The sequence below is a fragment of the Corvus brachyrhynchos genome, unplaced genomic scaffold (assembly GCF_000691975.1).
Source record: "Corvus brachyrhynchos isolate BGI_N302 unplaced genomic scaffold, ASM69197v1 scaffold56, whole genome shotgun sequence".
NCBI classification, from domain to species: domain Eukaryota; kingdom Metazoa; phylum Chordata; class Aves; order Passeriformes; family Corvidae; genus Corvus; species Corvus brachyrhynchos.
This window is the reverse complement of record NW_008238664.1, coordinates 5,597,710-5,618,774: the sequence shown is the minus strand read 5'-3', so window position 1 is coordinate 5,618,774 and position 21,065 is coordinate 5,597,710. Positions and strand designations below refer to the sequence as shown.

Genomic DNA, 21,065 nt, shown 5'->3' with positions numbered 1-21,065 from the left:
ATGCATAGCTGGAGTGGAGGAGCAGATCACTAACAGCTACAGCTAAGAGGAACTGTAGTTAAAAACTGTTCCTGTGGTTCTTCTTTTATGTGTGGGTGTCAGATGAAATGGATGAGTTTGTGTGAATTCAGAAACTCATTTCTTTGTCAAATACTCTGTTCAGTTCTTCAGGGATACTGTGTGTGTGGTTAATGTGTATGTTTTACCTTCCAACCTTTGAATGCTTTCTGGAGTGCAAATGCTGTTAAGTGTCTTCTTCAGGGGAAGTGAATGGCATTGGGGTGAGGACAGTTTTCATTATCAGTCTTAGATGTGCCACATTGGTCATTCAGCACCTTCAAATTTTTAAATGTGGGTTGTCCTTGCAGAGGCCAAACAGTGCATGCAGTATATACAGAATCTGCCCTCAGTTTTATACTGTTTTAAGATGTGAAGAAACAAGGCTACTAACAGTATTTCGCTTCCTTTGATCCTTTCCTATTTCTTATTCAAGATACTTATTTTCCACACAGATAAATTTTTGAATTTGTCACTGAGTGAGGTAATGTAATTGTTTAAATTAGTTTGGTTTATATTTCAGAAATTGATGTAATGAATTTGGTTTGTGCAGCATTCCTTTCCCTTTCACTCCCCCATTTTCTTGTGTGTGTGCAGCATCATTATTCTTGTGCAAAGAAATATTTTGGATTTAGGCACACGGCCATATTGATAACATCTCTGTAAGAAGGTGAAATGCAACACAGAGTCACATATATTTTTAAATCTTGAAAGCTAAAGGCTGAGCTTTTAATTGGAGATTTCTTTTGCACCTTAACCTCATGCCATCCATCTGCTTTTGCTCTTCTTCTACAAACTACAGTGTCAACTACTTCTGCTTATCCTTCTTAATTTACTTGTGCTCCTATTTCAGCTTGTTTGGGCCCTGCTGATCCAGAAAAGCAGGGTTTGTGTGGAGCACAGCAGAGGAAGCAGGGTAGCTGCTGCTGCATGTGCCAGCGTGTTACTTGTTAACAGCTGATCACTGGGGGCTGCCTTTTTGGCACTGAAAGAAAAACTTTCTCCTGGACATGGTCAGGAGTTGCTGCTGCTCTTGTCTCTGCTTGCCATGGGTGCATATTGAAATGTGTATGTACCACAGTGCAGGGGCCCTGGCATAAGCAGTGCAGAAATTTCCCTATTTTGCCATCTTCTAGTGAGGCAAATAAATGTGCTGACTACACATCATCTTCAGAGTGTCTTCGTGTTAGGGGAACAGGAGACTGAAATGGTATGTCTAGTTTTGTGAAATTAATTTCGGTCTGGGACAGTCTACATCACAGATTGTTTCAACCTCAAATTAATGTTTCCGGTAATATTTGGCAATTACAACTAGTTATAGACACACTAGGGAGGGGATGTGTGGTTCCTTGAGTCCTACCCTTCCCGTGGTTTAGTGGAGCACTGAGGATATGTCTTCATTGCACGACTGGTCCATATGGTTGACACCCTGTTTAGGCTTACTAAGATGAGATCATCCTTTACACACAAAGATACCCATGTTATGATGAACTCATTCTCTCTGCAAATGTTTACATGTGTGATGGTACAGCTCTGAGCAAAGATGAGACAGGATTCACTTTCTGTCAATTACAGGGAAGCTTTTCCTCCTTCAGAAAGAAAGTTTTGGAAAAAAACTTTGAAAGACTCTACTTGAATGATTTCCTTAAAAAAAAAAAAAATTACTACTATTTTTGCCCTCCGTAGTGATCTTTATAGCAATACAATTCCCAGCAGAATGTGATTACAGTCCACACTGTAACTTAATTTCTATTCCACTGTGTAAGATGGACCCGCACACAGATGAGAGTTTTCTCTGAGTGACTGGTAGGGCCGTGTTAATGTTAGGCCTAATGTAACTGTCCGAAATTCGCTCTCATATGTCCTGTTGGACATGATTTACAGGAGCAGATAACTTGAGTCTGAATCTTTTCAAAGCCTCCATCTGAGGGACAGTCTGGGTGTTGGAAGGATGGGATATGAATTCTGCCTTGCCATGTTCTGAGCAGACTTACGAGTCATGTCAGTGAGTTTCTGTGTTGTTCAGACGCGCTGAAACTCCAAGTCACCAGTGAAGGCAATAAGCCGTTGTAATCACTGGAATAGCAGCCATTTGGCTTGAACATGTAAACACTGACATATAAACTTTTCCATTGGATGGAGAAGTTTATCAGCAAGATGAGACTTCTGCATTTCTTAGAGATGACACTATTTTTTCTTCAGAAAATCTAGGACAGTAGAGTTCTGCCTGCATTGACTGTAGTGAGAGGAAAAAGGAGTGTTGGAGGAATGTTTTGATTGTGCTGTGAGCAAAGAATAGCAAAAACAGTTTAAACTGTGGAATTTTGCCAGAAAATGTTTCAGTTATCAGATTAATCTTTGCTCACTCACTGCAGCATAGAAGGAGCAGTAAAGAGCTTGTCTTCCATTACAGTTGTAAGGCTGTTCTGCTAAATATTTGTGAAGCTTGGCTTGTTAATTTTGAAGGCAGGGTGTGTCTGGGTTTTCTGTTGTTTCGTTTTGAAGCTGGATTGAAATTCCACAGAGTGAGTGAATAAGGATAACGATAGGAATATATTATACCTGCAGCATCTCTTAGCTTAATAGCACACACATTAGAAAAAAAATTGACAACTGTTCATGCCTATTGCAAGCCAGTTATCTCCTATTTGGGGTTCAGATCACTAAGCAGTAAATTGCAGGATGCAATACTTTAACCATCTCAGACTGAGCAGGAACTTTGTTGGCAAATGGGACTGAACGTTTTAAAATTGGCCTTTTATTGGCCAGAGTATCTGGAATAAAACTTGAGTTCTTAGTAGAGAAAGTAAGAAAAATGTCCGATGTCCAGAAGGATGAGTTCTGCATGGGAGAACAAGGATCTCTAGGCACCTGAGAAGGCTAATGGAAGTTTTGGAAAGTCAGGAGAAGTAAATAAGTTAAGGCAAGAAAGTTGTTGCAATAATTTGTCCTGTTTGCTGAAGTGCGTGTTTGTATGTTCACATATATACACCTTATTTTCTGAAAGAAAGTGCTAAGTTTTTGAAAAGATGCCAAAAAAATCAGTGTATGTGTGTACCATATTGTGCCAGGTGAGATGTCTGTCCAGGCTGGTGTTTTGTGTTGGCTGGTTGTTGACTATGAATGCCTTGGAAGGGATGTAGAACTGGGGTGTAAAGGGAGATTCCTCCCCTTCTGCTTCACCCTCCCATCTGATTAGGGATAGCTTGATACGTTCTTCAGACCTGGGGTATTCAGCAGTTTGAAGTTTTCTGGAAAAAAAAAGCACTGAAGAAAATACAAAGATTATTTTGACTGGGTGTGGGGTTTCGCTTCTGTAAAAAATTCGCAGATTCCCTCTACCAGGATAGGCAGATCAGGAAAAGACTCAGTGTTGGACCTGTCTTGAGTCAATTGAGATTCTGGAGAACATGGATCTTAAGTGCTGGAAACTAAATGCAGCAGCATGGTGATTGTTCAGCTTTATCAGTGCTGTTGCAATCTTAAATTGGAGGATAATATTCAGTGAACCAAGATTACTGGAAATTAGGGATTGGCCAGCAGAAATCTTCAAATGAAATGCATTGCTAACTTCTCCACGCTTTCATGTGTGAAAAGTGGTTTCAGGGATATCTGAGTCTCCAAAAAAAAAAAAAAATCCCGAAGCAACAGCAAACTAAAAAATAAAAATCCCACTGAAAACCAAGCTATGCCAAAAACTTGCACTGAAGTCAAGATTTAATATATGGATAAATTTCACTCACTTATAATTTGTGATTTAAAGAATCAACATCATCACGATTAAATTTTGATGTTATGTGCTTAATGCAGTCAGAAGAATGTTTTAGGAAAATTGTTTTGCCAAATTCTCTGGTACCTTGTTCATCGTGTTGGAGTAGCAAACTCTTAACAGTGGTTAATTGTTTACCATCTTTGTGGAAGACTTTCCTTGACTTCTTGAGGCCTTTTTGCCTTGCCTGTTAAAAAATCTAGGATCTGCAATTCTGTAAAAGGTACACTGTAAGTATATACTTCATTGCGTAGTCTTGCATCATTATTATGTTTTAATTACAGTTGTATCAGTTTGACTGCTTTATTAAAGAAAAGTAATTACTTATTATGGGTTCTCACATGAAATTAATTCAGTAGTTGTAAGTAATTCTAAATATTGACTTGATGACAAATACTGTAAGAGGTGGCAGAATGACTTCGTGATTCTGTGATACAGCCATGATTAATGTGCCCTGGCACATTTTATTCAGAGAAAAATAGAAATATTCTCTGGAAGGGAAGTCTCTGAAGCAGTAGTGTCCTTACTTCTTTTTTTCCATTTGTACCAGTATTGTAAATCCCTTCTCCTTCAAATTAGAGGAGTTAAGTGGAGGAGAGTTGACCAAGTACATATGCAATTCATTACCTGTAGCTCCTTCTGAACAGTGTAAACAGAATAAAATTCTTTTATTTGTTGGGGATCAGAAAACTCACATTTTGTGTTATGCTGACTATCCAAGCATTAAGCCTAATCAGTCTAATTGGTCTTATTCCTTCTGATGTTGAAGTAGTAGATAGCTTATTCTATATATGTATTTTTTAAAAATTTTTTTTCCTTTTCACTGGAACTATGTTAATACTCATGTCCAAAGTCCATCTGGTCTGAAGTTTGTATTTGGGGAGGTGCCTGTTTCTTTTTTATTTTATCTTATTGACAAAATATCATGGCATCTCGACTGCAGTTCTGTGCTTCTGGTGGGTAGGAAGCCCTAAAGTCTGAAAAGCTCGGAGGAGGAAATGGAATGGAAACTTTGATGATGCGTATTTTTTTTAAAGGTGGCTAAGGAAGTAGGAGTGGAAGCATGGCAACTTCTGACCTTTTTTATTGCCATTTGAGACAGCAATCTTCCAGAGCCTCCGAAGTAATTATCTTCTAGTTAGGTACTGCTGTGTACACCTGTTAGAACTGTATTGCCAAAGAAAATGATGTGTTACTTCAGTACATTTGTGAGTTTTTAAGGTGCACGGGATGGTTCTTCTCCCCCTCCTCCAAAATGGAATTCCCATTGCTGTCTTGACAGATCTCTGTAATGTACTTTTATCTTTTCCCTGTTTTTGTGTGGATGGGTAACCTGCTGTGATAAGCTAGTTATAACTGTCTTCAAGTTCTACTATCCAGTGTTTAAGAATGATTTCAGTACACGGACCGGAAAATTGAGTGTATGATTTGGTGAATATTCTGCCTTAGTAGATCTCAAACAATGCATTCTTCAGAACTGACAAAGCAGCAGTCCTAAAATAAAAATTCTGCTCTGCAAGTAGCATGGGTGTGTGTATACCAGCATGGCAGTCTTGATGGTATGTCAATCCAACTTCTGTAGTGTGTACCAAATGAATTAGAGATTCTATTTAAAAAGAATCCCAGATAAAGGACTTTGTTCCTTACTCTTAAAGGAGAAAATGGGCTGTGTTTGGTTTGTTTGGTCGTTTGTTTTTAAATCTCTGAGTATTTGTGTCCTGTTTTCTCTTTCAGTGTCTGGGGAGAGAGCTGCTGGCATGGAAGTGAGCTGGGTTTGTCCGTGGGAACTGTGAGTAAGGTATGTATTGTGTTCTTTTTTCTGTCTTTAGTCTGCACCTTTTGTTCTTAGGTTTTGAATTGAAAATTGCTTGTAGTCACTAAAAGTGAGGGATAGTATTGTTTAGAGATAAAATATTTTGAATTTGTTTTAGTGTCAAGTGTGACAGCTGTGCAGCAAGGACTTTATAGTGTTAAAAGAGTATAAACAGCACACATGTCCACTTTTCAGTGCTGGTGAGCAATTAGTAAGACTTGTTTCAAAGAAAGCAGTTGAATTTGGTATCCTGTGAATTGGGTGAACACCATGTTCTTTACTCACATTGATTAGATTTCCATGTTAGGGAGCACTTGCTACTTCTTTTCAATAAATTGGTTAGCTTAAACAAGACAGTAATATTGATCTTAGCTTCTCTATGAATCACTGAAGAAAGTTCTTACCTGTTTTCAGTAGTGGGGAAATCCAAGGGTGGAAAGTCAGCTGTTGTAAGGGAAAAAGGGAACAGAATATCTAGTAAATCAGTTGCTGGGCATTCCACTTAGTGAATGTCATGCTGGGTAGCTGCATTAGAAGGTGCCAATAAATGCAAAGAAATTTGAATCCTACACCCAGTGTCCGTTGATGGGAAGCAGAGACAAAACCAGTTGGTTTAATTTCTGTAGACAGTTTCATACTGGCATGACTAAAGAATGTGACTGGGGTCAGAAAACTTCTTGCAGACTGTTTCAGGCTTGGTTTTACACTGTACTTCACATGAGGTGACTGAAAGCTGTCATTTTTCAGTGGGCTCTGCTCTTCTGGTTTTTTTTTCCTCTGTTTGTTGGTTTAGGGTGGGGTTTTTTTGTATTTTTTTGTTTTTCTAATGAGATCTGAGGAATCTATGGTTGCATGGTTCAGGTTGCTATCACGATGGGCAAATAAGCATGTTTCAAGGTGTAGCTTTCCATCAGAACAGCAAGCTGAATTGACTTGCTCTACGGCTGCAGTGTTACTACTTGAAAGAGAAGGTGAGAATTTCAAACTGTGGTGAGGTGATACAATATGGACATACAATCTCAGTCACAGCCCGTGGTCAGACTGAATTAGATAAAATGTGAAACTACTTCCTCAGACACACAAAAGTAAGTTGCCAAAAAACCTTGCCAAAAAATCCTTAAGATTCTACGGTTTTGCAGTTTTGCCTGCTGCTTTGTGCTGCAATGCGTGTTTGTGCCAGGAACTGAGCTGACTGAAATTTAACTACCTTATCTTTGTTTTAATTCTTCTTTTTCTGTGAAAAATTTATAATTAAAAAAAATGTTTTCTTTTATTTTAGTCTAGATTTTTCCCTGAGCTGTCTTTCTTGCCTTGCCCAAGTCACCACTTCATTATGTCCTGTCATCCAGTTCTAGACTCAAATTTCAAGTTTTCTGTCTGAAAGCGTTTCTTCTGAGGTCTTCCTTCCATGCTTGTCTTGTCCAATGACTTTCTCATCTCAGTCTGCTCTAAATCCATATTCAGCAAGAGTTCCTTCATACTTTTTCAGCTGTGATTTTCCAAGTCAAAGCTCACATCTGGCTGCAGATCATCAGCATTCCCTCTTCTAGTTTGCTGTAGCCTCCCTGCTTCCATCGGTTGTAGGCGTCCACTGCCACATGCCTTTGCTGCTAGCTGAATCCATTGCTTCCACTACTTGCCCTTATGGGGTGGGGAGGAATGCTTTGCCTTTAACATGAAGGAAATTTTAAAAGGTGCATCAAACAGCAATTGCAAGGAAGCCAGCCAGTCAGAAGGTGGTGGAAAGCAGGCAGTCTGTTCCAAACACACTGCAGTTCATATCATGCATTTCTTTGGGAGCAGCACAGGCTCAGACAGCTTGCTCCCTTTCTCAGCTCCCTCTGTTTTGCTGGCATAGCTGTTACTGTGGCCATGGTGAGCCACTCTGGAGAACACATCCTCCTGGAAAGAAGTGTTTTTCTCTAGATAATTTTTCATCTGGTCCAGTACATGTTGTCTCTCTAAGATTTATGCTGGTTTCACACTGAGGAAGGTATGAGAGTGGGAATGTGTAGCAGGCTGCCTAAGTTGGCACTGCTGCTAGATATTTAAGTGTGCTCTTTGACATTACAGTTAAGTTGATCTTTCAGTGTGCTGCTCTTGCAGAGGCAGGTCAAACCTTTGCACAGCCATGCACTCCTGCTGCTTCCTTTGCATCAGAGCTGGTGATTGTGCAGCCACAAGGCACGGCCAGCCAGCTGACTGATCAGGGAAAAAATGGTTTCTGATCTTTCACAGAGTGAATCGTCTGCTGGTTCGGCTGAGCTGAGTCACCCCATGGGTGCACAATCATTAGACAAAAGGAAAGCAGCAGGAACCAACAGCTTGGTAGCAGTAGGCTGAATTCTTCTTTTAATTGTGATGTTGAGCTCTATCGTGGCCAAGGTCTAATATACATTAGCGTACCCACTGACACATGACATCTTTTTTGCTCTCTTTTGTTCTTTGAACTTCAGCAGAAATTGTTATTTCTTCAGTAGCTATGATCTTTAGTCTCACAAGCTAGATCATTCATTCACACACTGAGTGGTATGAGAGAATTAGGTGTCTATAAAGGATTTTACCAGTTTGAGGCTTAATGTCCTCTGAAATTAGAAGGATGTCCTCATTCATGCTCTGAACAAAAGTAAGAACTTCAGAAATTGGTGAAGAGTTCATTTTTTTTTTTTTCAGCAAGGATTGTTTGTTCTAAATATCATTGCTAATCTTCAAACTAGCTTTGGTATTATCAGTTCTCTGTGTACCCAAAATTCCATGAGCTTGAAAGCCACAAAGTTCCTCCAAATAAGTATTGAAGAATGAAAAATATTTCTGAAAAAATAGCTGGAATGTCAAACTACATTTCTTAGCTTGCTATTTGTGGGCTTTAAGAAATTAATGTTTAATCATTTTTCAAGACCTCTTAAAAAATTTCTATCACTGCTGGATGGAGTGAAGGAAATGTTAATGTTTTATGAAGGAAATATCTAGGGCTTGAGAAATATCATTATTGATGAGTGGTTGTTAAAATCATGTGCAAGGCTGTGTTTGTCTACACCACAAATGATGCAGTTGATTGCTTTGGACTAGATGTGCATCTTTTCTCCCTCAAGTCCTCACGTCTCTAGACAGCTGTTCATGCCTTTTGTCTGATAACATTTCTTGCTGGCCCAAGCATATTTTGACTCTTGTGCTGCTAGATTTGTTGGAGGTGGTAGTAGAGAGAGAGACGGTGAAGATTCAAAGATATCCTCTGTTACTGCAGTGTTACCGGCACAGTACACATACAGAGTCCGGTTCTTTAGCTCGGATAAAGTTGTGCTCATCTGTGTTTTACCAGCATCTTCATTCCCATGTGTTGCCATCTTTGCCTTTATAATACAGGCTTTGCAGGGTAGTGGCTTGTGATCATGGTAGAATGGACAGTTTATACCTCCAAATCACTGGTTCTAATCCAGAACAAATTTGGTTACTTTTTGACTGCTTTTGCCCCTCTGCCCGTCCCTGCTCCCAAATACTGTGAAAGTGAAGGAAGCTGATGACAGATTCATTTTGCAGAAGTCAAATGCATGTGGAATGTGTGTGTTAAGATAAAACTCCATAATCTAAGGTGGCCTCTTTTTAGTGGTCTGCATAGTTTGGTTTCTTAAGGCGGTTCCTGAAGAAGTCCTCAAAACTGTACCTCTTCCAGGATACAGTCTTTGTGATGTTTGCCTCACTGCTGACTCTACTGTATATTCTTTATGGACAGTGTCATCATGTTAGCTAATTCTGCCAACAGTTGTGTGCCTAAGTTAAGCTGACTGACAGGAGCTGAAATAATTTTTTCAATACAACTTTATAGGTCTTCCTTTTGGTGACTCTGATATCTAAAGATATCTCTCACTCTGATTGTTATAACTTCTCAAGCTAATGTGGTGCCTCTGCTTCCACCTGCTGAAAACTTCACTTCTCCTGGGTTATTCTTTTAATTTGTGATGTCCTGGGGGGTATAGTTGCTTTTGGGCATGTCATGGTATTCTCTTCAAGTCTTCTCGCTCATTTCAAAGATTTGTCCACTTAAAACCACTTTGCCCCAAGATTTGTCTCTTAGCTGGATGATCTCAGCTGGCATAATCATTTAACAGAAGGCTGCACTTAAGTTTAAAATAAAAAAATGCCCTGTCTACTCAAAATAGCCCAGCTGCACACACATGCTGTTGCTGTTAGGTGCTGGAGGTTGCTTAGCAATTCTTAAATCAGTAGGAAATTGCTATTGCCCTGGCAACTTGGTCCTATAATGGAAACAAGGGAGAGCTGTTTAGAGAGGTGTCCTTTCTTGATTTGGGAATTGTATGTGTTCTGGGTTTTTTTCCCGGTGCTTCTTTGATTTTTACTTATTTAAAAATTTCTTTTATGTTTTAATTTGAAATATGTTTACTGTATGTTTTACTCTGGTTATTGAGTTTTCATGTAAGGGAAGGTGACAGTGTTCCTTGGTTCGTTTAAATACTGACTGTCAAGATCTTAATTATGAATATTCCCAAAATGATGCAGAGCCATAGCATGCTCTCAGAAACGAGGAATTTTTAAATTATGTTCATATAAAACACAAAACCACTGTTACAACCCTACAAGCATGAACCATGACACCTGGGGGGAAATGGATCTGAGAGATCAAGAGAAACAGTGGACATTACTTGTAAACATATAAATAATCTTTATCCATTTCTAACTTCTGAAGGCATTTAAATACTTCAATTTCAGACAGACAAGACAGCATCAATTTTGCACAAGGTATAGGATTAAGAACCACAGCCATTAAGAATTTTCAGAAAAGTATTCCCTTTATCAAGCCTGCAAACTACAAAGACTAAACTGCTCTGATGCTTGTTTTACACAATAGCTGTTTAAGCGCATCCTCTTGCTATTGCAACACCATATCCCAGTAAACACACAGGAAACCTGATTATCTTAGTCATTGGTAAAAACAGTATTCCACTTTGCATTTACCATGTGACAAAATTACTCATAGAAATTCCTCTTAAAGTTGCTCATCCAGAATCACTGAAGGATAGCTCAAAGCCTGGAAGGTGAGAGGGAAACGAAATGGACAGACATGTACAGTATGGAAATCTGTCTGCCCAACAGTAAGCTAGTGAAAAGTAAACTGGGAGGGGAGAAAGGTTTAGGATTAGTTTCCTGTCATTTTAGCTCCATTAATCATCCCATCATGAGGGCAGACAAGCACCAATGTTGGCACAGGGAAGCAACAAAGGCATGCATCCAAGACCGCCCCTTTTGGCAAGAGCTGGCTTAGATCAACTTAGCTGTATCATACAACCACATCCTCTGGTTAGACACTAAACTGGCACTGCCAACAAAAGGAGCAGTGCAGCCTGCTCATTCCTCACCTCCTGTCAGCCAGCACAGGCTGAACCAGATCAAGAAACTGATCTGTGTTCAGTTTGACCTGATCATACACACACACACACACACACACACACTACTAGTTTTAATCTGCATCTGTTGCTGATGTGGCTTGCCAGCCAGCCACGCAAAAACTTGGTTATCATGAGGGAGAATAAGGCACAAGGAAGTAAAAAAGAAATCAGGATGGCTACTTTTGGTAGCAGTCATCTTATTAAATAGTTTAATCTATCCAACATTTATGTTGGATATGGACACATGCACTATGGTACACAGCTGTGTGTGTAGCTGGCAATAGCCTGGGGAACTGATTTTATTGAATACCCAGGAAAAAATGTCTGGTTTTCAGCTAAATAAGATTCCCCAGTCGAAGAAGGGACAGTGTAGGGACAGAAATGAGCAGCTGGACAGTGGAGGACTTAAAGGTTGCTTAAGCTGATGTTGCTGCTGTAGAACATCTGTGGTATCACAGCCACTCTTGTCCCAGAAGCAGCTGGCCTGAAAGTAGAAAAATGCCATGATAGAAAGCTTTTGCCTGGTTAGGCAACAGATACAAATCCTTGAGGGTACTTACCCTGAAACCCTTATTAAGGATAAGAAATACTTGGTCTTACTACTATCCATCAGCTTCTGGATGACTCACTTAAAGATCATGGCATGGCACATTTCTCTATGGGAAAGTTTCTAGTCTGGTTGGAAATGACAGGAAAACAAACACTGTAAAATTTTAATTAGGTTCTAGATATTAATGTGTGTAACTATCTGATTGATCATTCTACAATGACAGTTATAGAGTGGTATAACTGTCTGGGAAGTCTAGAAACAGACTTATGTTGGTTGCAGGAAAGGATTCCATGTCTTTCACAGGACTTCCAAACATTGTGGCATGAATGATTATAAATCCTCAAAGCATCTTTCAAATCCCTCTCTGCCCTCATCAGACTTTTAATTGAAAACATTTAAATCAAACTCATCCAATGATAGCTTTTATTGTAATCTTGAGGACTGGATGCCTTTTTTCTTTTTTTTCATGTGGGGATGTGTTCCATACTAAGACTTGGCACTGATCTGAAAAAGAGTTCTCTTTCCCTTAGGAAGAGGTTGGATGTTTGGATGTACTAATGGTATAATCTGGTTCTGTCCTTGTGAAGTGCCAGCACAAGTGCTGGTGGTACTGCACATCAAACAGGGACCTGATATAGCAGGAGTGTGAACCAAAAGACTGGCTTTTACACCTGGGTCGGTTTTCTAATTGGTTTAATGTGTGTCATTGCAGAGTCTTGTTCTGGTCTGAAGTGGGAGGTGATATGGAGTAAGGAGAAGACAGGCTTACCAAAGGCAATAGTTTAATGGTTAACCCCAGTTTAGTTTTATTTGAGCTGCAGCCCTTCTTGGACAGAATTGTTGTCCAGATTGTTTGAGATGCACAGAGTCAGACTGATTTTTTAATTTTGTGGCGGTGTTCCACTGTACCGTGCTGGTTCAGCTGTGCCATGTATGGAGGAATTGATCCAGATGAAAGATTGCATTTCAGCTGGATCAGCTTTCTGATACAGTTCACAGTATGGCTCTACAAGCAGCACTTCTGGCGCAATTCAGGACATAGTGGCAGAGCAAGAATGAGTGTCAAGTCAAGTTTTGCTTAAGCTGTGTTCCTTTGATGTGGGACAAACACTGACTGACATGCCAGCTAGGATTAAGATACCTTCCATCTGTGTCTTTTTCTGCATGAGTTAGGAAATGTGCAGGTTCAGGTACAATTGTAGATAGTCCAGCTACTGTGATGAAGTTTCATTGGACAATTTACTGGAGGAGCTCTGGTTTGTAATCCCAGTACTAATTAACATGGTTTGGTATGGTGTTGCTCAAGGTCACATAGCAAACTGGTGTGTGAGCATGGGTCTCTTGCTCCTTGTTGTGCTGTAGCTGGCTCTGCTGGACTGCTTTTACTGTGGCTTGGTACCCTGCTTTTTCATAAATGATGGAGTTTCAGTAGTCTGGCTAATGTCAATATACTGATTAGGGAAATAGATTCTGTTTTACAACACTGTTGTTAAAGTGGTGTTTGAAATGTGATTTTCCTAGTTCATCATGCAGGTTACAAATTCCTCTTGAAAAGAAAATCCAATATGTTTGAAGTTCCTGAAGACATTTTCTGTTTATCTAGTTGAAGCAGATCTTACATATTTGAAACATGTCAAGGTTTTTTTTCACCTTTTGAGAAGAGGAAGGAAATCTTTTTTTTTCTGGAGTAGATTGAGGAGGGAAGGTTGAGAATTCTGCCATTCCGTATCCTTGTGGAGTGAGTGTTAGATATGTCTGTCACCTGTTTGTGATTTCAGGCCTGGCTGCACTTGTGCTTCTGCATGATCTGACCACCATGTGGAACTAGGCAAAGTGTAATGTCTTCAGTACGTCTCCTTCCATAAAGCAGATTGGCTTTGGCTCCTCTAATGTGGTGACAGCAGCCCTTACCAGCCAGCCTCCTAACTGGGCAATTACTCTTCCTTTTAGCCCCGTTCCACAAGTCTCCCATCCTACAGGGACAGGGCCTGAGGCCAACTATATTGGTTGTGTTTTAACTCTTTCCAGCCTTTGCAAAGGTTGTTGTGGTGTACCAAACTCTGTTCTTTTAAGTCTGTGGTTTAAGGGTGTGTGTTTTGAGGTCTTCTCTATCCATTGTTAAGAGAAGGGCATGATACCAATTTTTTCTCTTTTCAGATTACCGCTACAATTTGCTGTCAAATGGATATGATTCTATGTTTGCTTTGGACAGCAAAAATATCAGGGAAGGGGTAGGCACTTTCTAGCCAAATTTTAACTGAAGTAAAAGCAAATACTTCATATGGCAGTAAGGTTTGGCTCAGTCTCATTTGTTTTAACAAGCACCAGCTTCGGTTGGTGGTTTTTGTTGTTTTCTGCTTTTTTCTCCACCCTTCTTTTCTTTGCTTCCGTTCAGATCATGACATAGGGTTCTGGGAATGAATATATGACAACATGGATGAAATAATGTTTTCATTACCAGTAAATTCTTATTGTTGTCTTAAATATACACTGAACACATTTTTGAAACAAATTTTTGTACTACTTATAACTTTATTCTGGATATTACAGAACAAATGTTGCTAATCAACTGAAATACGCAAATGGGGGAAGTGACTATTTGAGCTCCTTTGTCAGCTATGGATGTGTTGATGTTGTCACACTTATCCAGGTTAATTATGAGGGTTAAGTGGGGAATACTTAATAAAAAACTATATTGTTAAACTAGTTGTTTCAAGTTTGTTTTTTGATTGAATTCTGGAGGATTATCCTGATGGTTTTTATTTAGGTTGTTTTACCCGCATCTTTTTGAAGTTTGAGGTTAGCCTCTGCAAATACCTTTTGCTTGCTAAATTACAACAATGCAGCAGAGTCTTCCAAGATTAGACTGGTTGAAACAGCAGCATGCTAAGAAGCAGGAGACTTCCATCCTCATTAATCAAAACCAAATATGATTGCCCTTGTATAATGTCCGTTACTGTTTAAATGTTGACACAGTAACCATTTCACTGGAGACTTACAGCTGGTTTGTTTCTGTTTAAACTACTGAACAGAAAAGAATTTTAATTTGAACATAGTAGTGGCTTTTGAATACTTATTTAAAGAATTATGGAAATATAATAAAACTTTTAAAAATCACTTATTTCATTAAAGCCCTTTATGTATTGCACATTTTGGTTACTGTAGCTGAGGTTTGAGGCAGAAAAGCTTTTTTGTTTATGTGGAATATTTTTCTTTTATTCATTTTCACTGACTGTAAATGGGGAGGAGAGAATGGAACAAGAGAATTAGTTTTTGAAATGCAGTTGATTTTTATCTGAAAATCCTCATTTGTCATACTCAGCTGTCTTTCCAAGTTTATTATGAAGGATTACTTTACCTGACTGGATTTCAGGTAGACTGTTGTTAAAACACTGTTGCTGATATAAAAGGACAGTAGTCAAGAGTTCAGCAAGGTTCCAAATAGGCTGACTTCACTGCAGTGACTCAGTCTGTCTTCTCAAGACTGGGTTCCTAAAACACCAAAAATGGAGAATGTTCTCATACTTTCTAAGAAAATTATAATGATCTGTAGCTTCATCAGTAGTTTCTGTGGTGATGCTGTTGGAGGTCTATACAAGTTTTTAAACTGCTGAGTTGAGCAAGGTTCAGCGATTCGTTGGATTTCAATTGATAATGATCACACGAACTCAACGTGTTTCTCTATAGCATGGAAGACACCACGTCGAACTGGGCGTATGGCTAAGACTGTCATGTGAGATTTACGGTCTATATTTTTCTGCTTTGTCTTGCAGGTTGCCATCACGAAAGCCAAAGTGGATTTCTCCGGCGTGGTGTGCCTGCCCCCTTCCGTCATTGCTGGAAATGGGCTGGACGGAGGAGGGGCTGGCGAAAATGAAGATGAGCCGGTGCTGGTGTCGCTGTCAGCGGCCCCCAGCCCGCAGAGCGAAGCTGTTGCCAATGAGCTGCAGGAGCTCTCCTTGCAGCCCGAGCTGACCCTCAACCTCCATCATGGCCGGAACCCCAACCTCCCTCCACTCAGTGAAAGGAAGAATGGTAAGGGGTGCAGTGTGCTCATGTCTCATGTAGTGTGTCCTCACCAAGTGGTGGTGTCACGGTACACGTTCTGATGACAGATCTGCATTTTATTGCTTCTTACTATGTTTTTCTGGTAGGAAAAACTAATGATTTAGAGTTGACAAAACCTATTTACACTGTTTGATTGGAAGAATTGATGTTAGTGGCTGTGGAAGTTCCACAGAGTTCCAGTGATAAATGCTTTATATTATTATGTTAGGTGAATACCAGAAACAGCTTCCCTGTACTTCGTGGTGACTGAGTTGTGCAATGCTGAGACAGTCAGTGAAGCGAAGTGATAGCTCACCTCCAGTCTGTAGCCATCTGTAGATTCTTCTTTGCCACCTTGGTCTACACTTACCAAGAATGAGTAACCTTCTCACTGCAAATGTCTGATAGGTCCTTTCAGACTTCCTGGAAGGAGAAGCAAGACCTAGAGTTAAAAATTAAATGCCCCAGTAGGCCTTCTGGTCCTAGAGTGAGAATGGCCTGTGTATGTTTCAAGTTGCAGGTACCTTATGGGCAACTATATAGTGGCAAAATACAGGGTCACTCAGTGACCAGAATTCCTGGCTTTTAAAGACTGTTAACTGCCTGAAGCTCAGGATCACCAGGCTGCCATGAAAGCCTTTGCATGTTCACTCATCCTCTGAGAGAGTGATGAAACCATTTGATACGTGGTGGCTTCTGTTTGTGAATTCCTTTTGGTGATCTCCCTTCACCCCATCTTCTGGGGTATATGTTGGTAACTCTTGGCAATATGAGGGTCTTGCTACAGTCTGAATTCATGCTATCACCTGCAAGGTACTGTGGATTTGAGCATGGTCGAGTCCTGTGCACCTTACAGTGTTGGACATTATGGGGTTGCATGGCACAGTATATTAGAAATGCTGGGGAGCTTCAGAGTGGCTTTATAGCCAAAACAATGCTTATGGTAATGTGATTTAGAATATGTGCACTGAGGACAGTAATTTGGATTGAAGGGGTACCTCACTTAACATGGCTGGATCTTTATCTCCAGAAAATGACCATGCCTTTCTCTGAATAGTGTATCAGTATTTTGCAATTTGGAAGAATTGATTAACTTAAATTGATTAAGTGTTGGGTTTTTAAGAGGTTAAAAAGAGTTTCCTCATTCATATACATTATACCATCATTATGTGATCACAGTTATGTTTACAAAAAATGGAGAAGATAGAAATGGCAATAACAGAACAAAAAACTTCTAATCTTTAATGTTTGCAGTCTTCTAAGATAAAATACAACAGATGGAGATAAAGGTGGTGATGGTGAATAGAAGAAAATTGGAATTTTAGTCAGGAAGGTAGACTGTGATCTCAGTACATCTCAGCTAATGGTAGACTTGGGCATTTTATAGTTACGAAGGCAAGGAAGGATTTCAAATGGAATTTAATTGAGATAACATTGAAAGTGATAGTGAGCTGGAACATGGGAAAAGCATATGAGCCTTTGTTTCCAGCACCTGACAGCTGGCCACCTGAAGGTGACATTTTGATTTTTACATCTTAAAAAATGAAACTTTGAATGGTATTGTTATGCTCAGAAGAAAGGATATTCTGGTATGGGAGCAAAAGTCTTCACTGGATTCAGTTGTTGGGATAAGTTTAAAAATTGGTATTTTGGGAATCTTTTACAGAAGTAGATAGTTTTCCTCTATCAGAATAATGTTATTTTTATGGACTCAGCTTTGAAGCTGTGTCATTTTGGGCTGCAAATCTGCTTGACTGGAACAGGTAAAATAGAGTTGTGCTTTAAAAGTATTTGAAAAGGAGCACCTCTGCCCAAAGCATTTGCCAAAGAAAACTAGGATATTCCCGGAAATGACTCATTAGGTGGGTCTTTGCAGAGCTGATTCTTTATCAGGGCTTAGCACAATAGTGGGAATTTTACTGCCGGAGGGGCAGCTTTTCAGGCGAGGCATAAAGTCCGAAGTCCCTGAGCTAGATTACCTGAATATTCCTTATCTTTGGAGGTACACAGGAGATACACAATGCTCTTTTCTCCTAGGCTGCAGTATTTTGTTGTGTGCTGTTTGTGTGTACATTCATTAAAGTACTATGAGAGTTAAAAGTTCCGTTGAAATATGGTTATTTGCAAACTGTCACAGCATAAAAGAACACTTGGTTTAGTGAGCTGTTAAGAAATTTAGCTGATGCATTTTGAATGAATAAATGTCTTCCTTCAAATGGGAACTTCTTCGTTATCTTGGGGTGGAGGTTGCACAGCTGTTGAAAGCTGTTGAGCTTGTTAAAACTCCTTTTTAAAATATGGTGTATCTTTGTTGTTGTTGTGTCCTTGGCTTTAAGCATGTTAAAAAACGTTCAGAGATGATCTGCCAGTTGAGATGGCAATCTGCTTAAATATTTGAGCAATCCAAAGTGGTTGTAGAATATATCTTGTGCAGTCAAACTGCTTCTGTGACAACTTGCCAAATTCAAGGTATGAGGAAGATGCAAGCTGAGTGGCAGTGGGAGGGGAGGAGGTGGTAAGAAAGAGACTTGCTGGAAGCTGCCTATCTGTGTCAAAGGGTCTCCTGTTTGCAGTTCTAGACAGGCACTGCTGACTCACAGCTGAACTAACTACTTAGCTGAGAGTTTCTAACAGATTAACTCTTTCTGTAGCTTTTGGTAAACAGACTTGGCTTATCTGTAGGTATCTGTAGAAAAGCATTGCATGGGTTTGTACAGTATCTGTTGTGACTGACTGTGGTTCTGGAACATAAACTATTAGCTGAGTTAAAATAGCAATTTCTTTGGCTTGTGAAGCATCATGGAATTATGTATCCCATGGGAAAACTGGGAGTGCAGTCCTGTATACGCATGCTGCCATGTGCCCTAGGACTGCAGATGGCTTTTAAAACTTTTTTTCCTTCTCTTAGAACTGAAGAGCAGTCAGACACAGTTTCTGGGGCTTTTTTAATTGCTTTTGGTTTGTTTCAGATCCAGACTTCTCTTCATATTCTCCCTTATCACAGCTATGCATTCTCCTTGTAGGCGTGAGTACCTGGAAGGATAGGTACAGCTGGACACGAGTGTAAAGACCTTGAACAACCTGACTGAACAGCTGCTGCTAAGTTACACAGTTAAAATGCAATAGAAGATATTTAGGGTATAGAAATCCAGTATGAAGCATTTGAACACAGGTAGCTAGGAAACAATTTTTTGTCACTTCAGTGGAAGGACACCTTATGTGGTAAGGTGTTAGTAAATTATTTTGACAAAATTATTAGGTTCTATTTAAACATCAAGCTTAATGGGACATTTAAGGTGTAGTTATTTAATTTGTGTTTCAAAGTGAGTTTTCTAGTCCAGATTTACATTCCTTCTCTTTTTCTACCCATGTTCATCAAGGCCTGTGACCAACTCATTTGTTGCCACACAAGCCAGAAAAAGACCATACTGAGTCATCTGAAGCTCTTCAGTATATCTTGATTTTTCTCAAGTCACCTGTACTAAGATGCCAAGATAACTTTTCCCAGCCCTTAGGGCAGGATTAGAACAAGTCCCTGATGAATGCATTTACAAAAAAAAGAGAAAACCCCCAGCTGATGAGTATACAAATCCTAGGTAGTTTGATAATTTCTTAAAAAAAAAAAAAAAAAAAAAAAAAAGTCCTTCTCCTTCACCTTCATTTCAAATTACGGTAATTGCTCCACTAGCTTATTGACTCTCTCTCTTGACCTGTTCCCCCCCGATGAGTTCATAGTTATCTTTGACCAGGGGTCATGAAAAACATTGTCTAAGAACCCAAGGGCAGTCCTGGTTTCTTCTCACTGCAGGCTTGTTGAAGATGAGGTAACATTCTTTCCAGTGAACTGTTGCATTTTATGATTACCGGTTTGGACGGAACTTGCACCAGCTTGCCAGTGTTTGGGGTTTACTTGATCTGGGATAGTTGCCTTCTACAAAGGCAACCATATGTGTTGGGGGAAGAGTCTAGCTGGAATGTGTGGAATTTCAGTATGACTCAACTCACACAAAAGGCATGTGCTTTAGGTATGGGAAGGTACTCGTGTTAGTGCTGTACAAAGCATAGGATAAATAGTTGCTACTTAAGCTGTTGATTATACTCAGAAATTGCAGAGCTGAACTTTTAAAATGGTTCTAAAGAGCTAATTTAATGCCTGTGTTCTTATGCCCATTTACTACTAAAATACACGAGTATTAGGGGACCTTATTTTGTTTTAAATAATTGTGTAGGTGATTTGCTCCTATAATTCTTTTATTAGGCAATACATTTCTACCTTCCTCCTCTGCTATCCCTTTCCCATTTTGAATTGTCATTACACTGAATACAGTTAGATTCAAATACTTCAAATACAACTCATTGTAGGGGTTTGGAAATTTTATTATTGTCTTCTTGTTACTCTGACTTTAAAAACATTAATAACGTTTTCTTAAAATCATACCATAAACTGTCCTTTTAAGAAGTGAATTATGTGACTCATGAACTCATTTGAGAAGCTAGGCATGTTTACTTATAAACAAGGATGGTATTTTATTTCTGAGAAAGGACTTTAAAGAGATAAGAGTATTCTGAAATTGTTTTCTCAGTTTTTGTGGTTTGGCGTGGGTTTGGGGGTTTGTTTTTTTTTTTTTTTTTTTTTTTTTTTCTTCTAGTATATGTCTGCCTTCTGGAATAGTGTGACTCAAAGTTACATATAATTACCAAGGGGTGGTTACTGCCTCATCCAGAACTTAGATGTGAAGAAGATTAAGTTTGTATTGTAGCAAAAGGACCAAGACAGAAAATATATAGTTTTCTCTGATCTGTCCTTCACACACATTCCAGTGAGACTTGCTGTTTTCTCTTGTGTGAGAGTACGGGGAATGGTTGTTAGAACAAAAACAACCAGTCTGTCTTGGATAGATTTGTGTTAAGAGACTTTATGTCCCACGAGACTATAAATTTAGCATGCTGTCTGATAGAGCTATGAGATCCAGAGCATGACAGAAATGACTGGCCTGTTACTGATGGGAGCTACCAAACAACTGAGAAGTGGTAATCTCCATGAAATATTTTAAACAAACTTTTAAATACTGATGGGGGGGGAATAGTTGAGCTGGAAAGAATAATGCCAAAGGCAGCTTTAATGTCGTGGCTTTAACAAGTTAGCTCTCAACAAAGTTTTTGTTCCTTATCAAGTTAACAAGACTAACACCCTTCTACAATCACTGGCTTGTACTATTCCTCTCCTTTCTGTTTTTCCTTTCCAGTTTCTCTCTTCAGTTTGCCTTGAGGTTTCAAGGTTCAGGGCTGATGGATGAACATTAGACACATAATTTGATAGCTGTTTAAAAACCATTTCTTTTTCATTAATTTAAACTGCTTGCTAAACAAGTCAAGCTGTTTTGTCTGTGTAAGGACTTCTGTTGCTGGTTTTGCTGTTTTAAGTGT

The 21,065-nt window shown here is 39.4% G+C and overlaps 1 protein-coding gene across 1 annotated transcript in view; it reads left to right on the top strand.

The window, feature by feature from the left end:
- Window positions 1–21,065, top strand: part of MKL1 (megakaryoblastic leukemia (translocation) 1) — a 101,485-nt gene that overhangs the window by 11,611 nt on the left and 68,809 nt on the right. Inside the window, exons 3-4 of the mRNA XM_017737736.1 lie at window positions 5,561–5,624; window positions 15,365–15,626. Coding sequence (XP_017593225.1) covers window positions 5,561–5,624; window positions 15,365–15,626 — 326 coding nt within the window. The remainder of the gene's footprint in view (window positions 1–5,560; window positions 5,625–15,364; window positions 15,627–21,065) is intronic.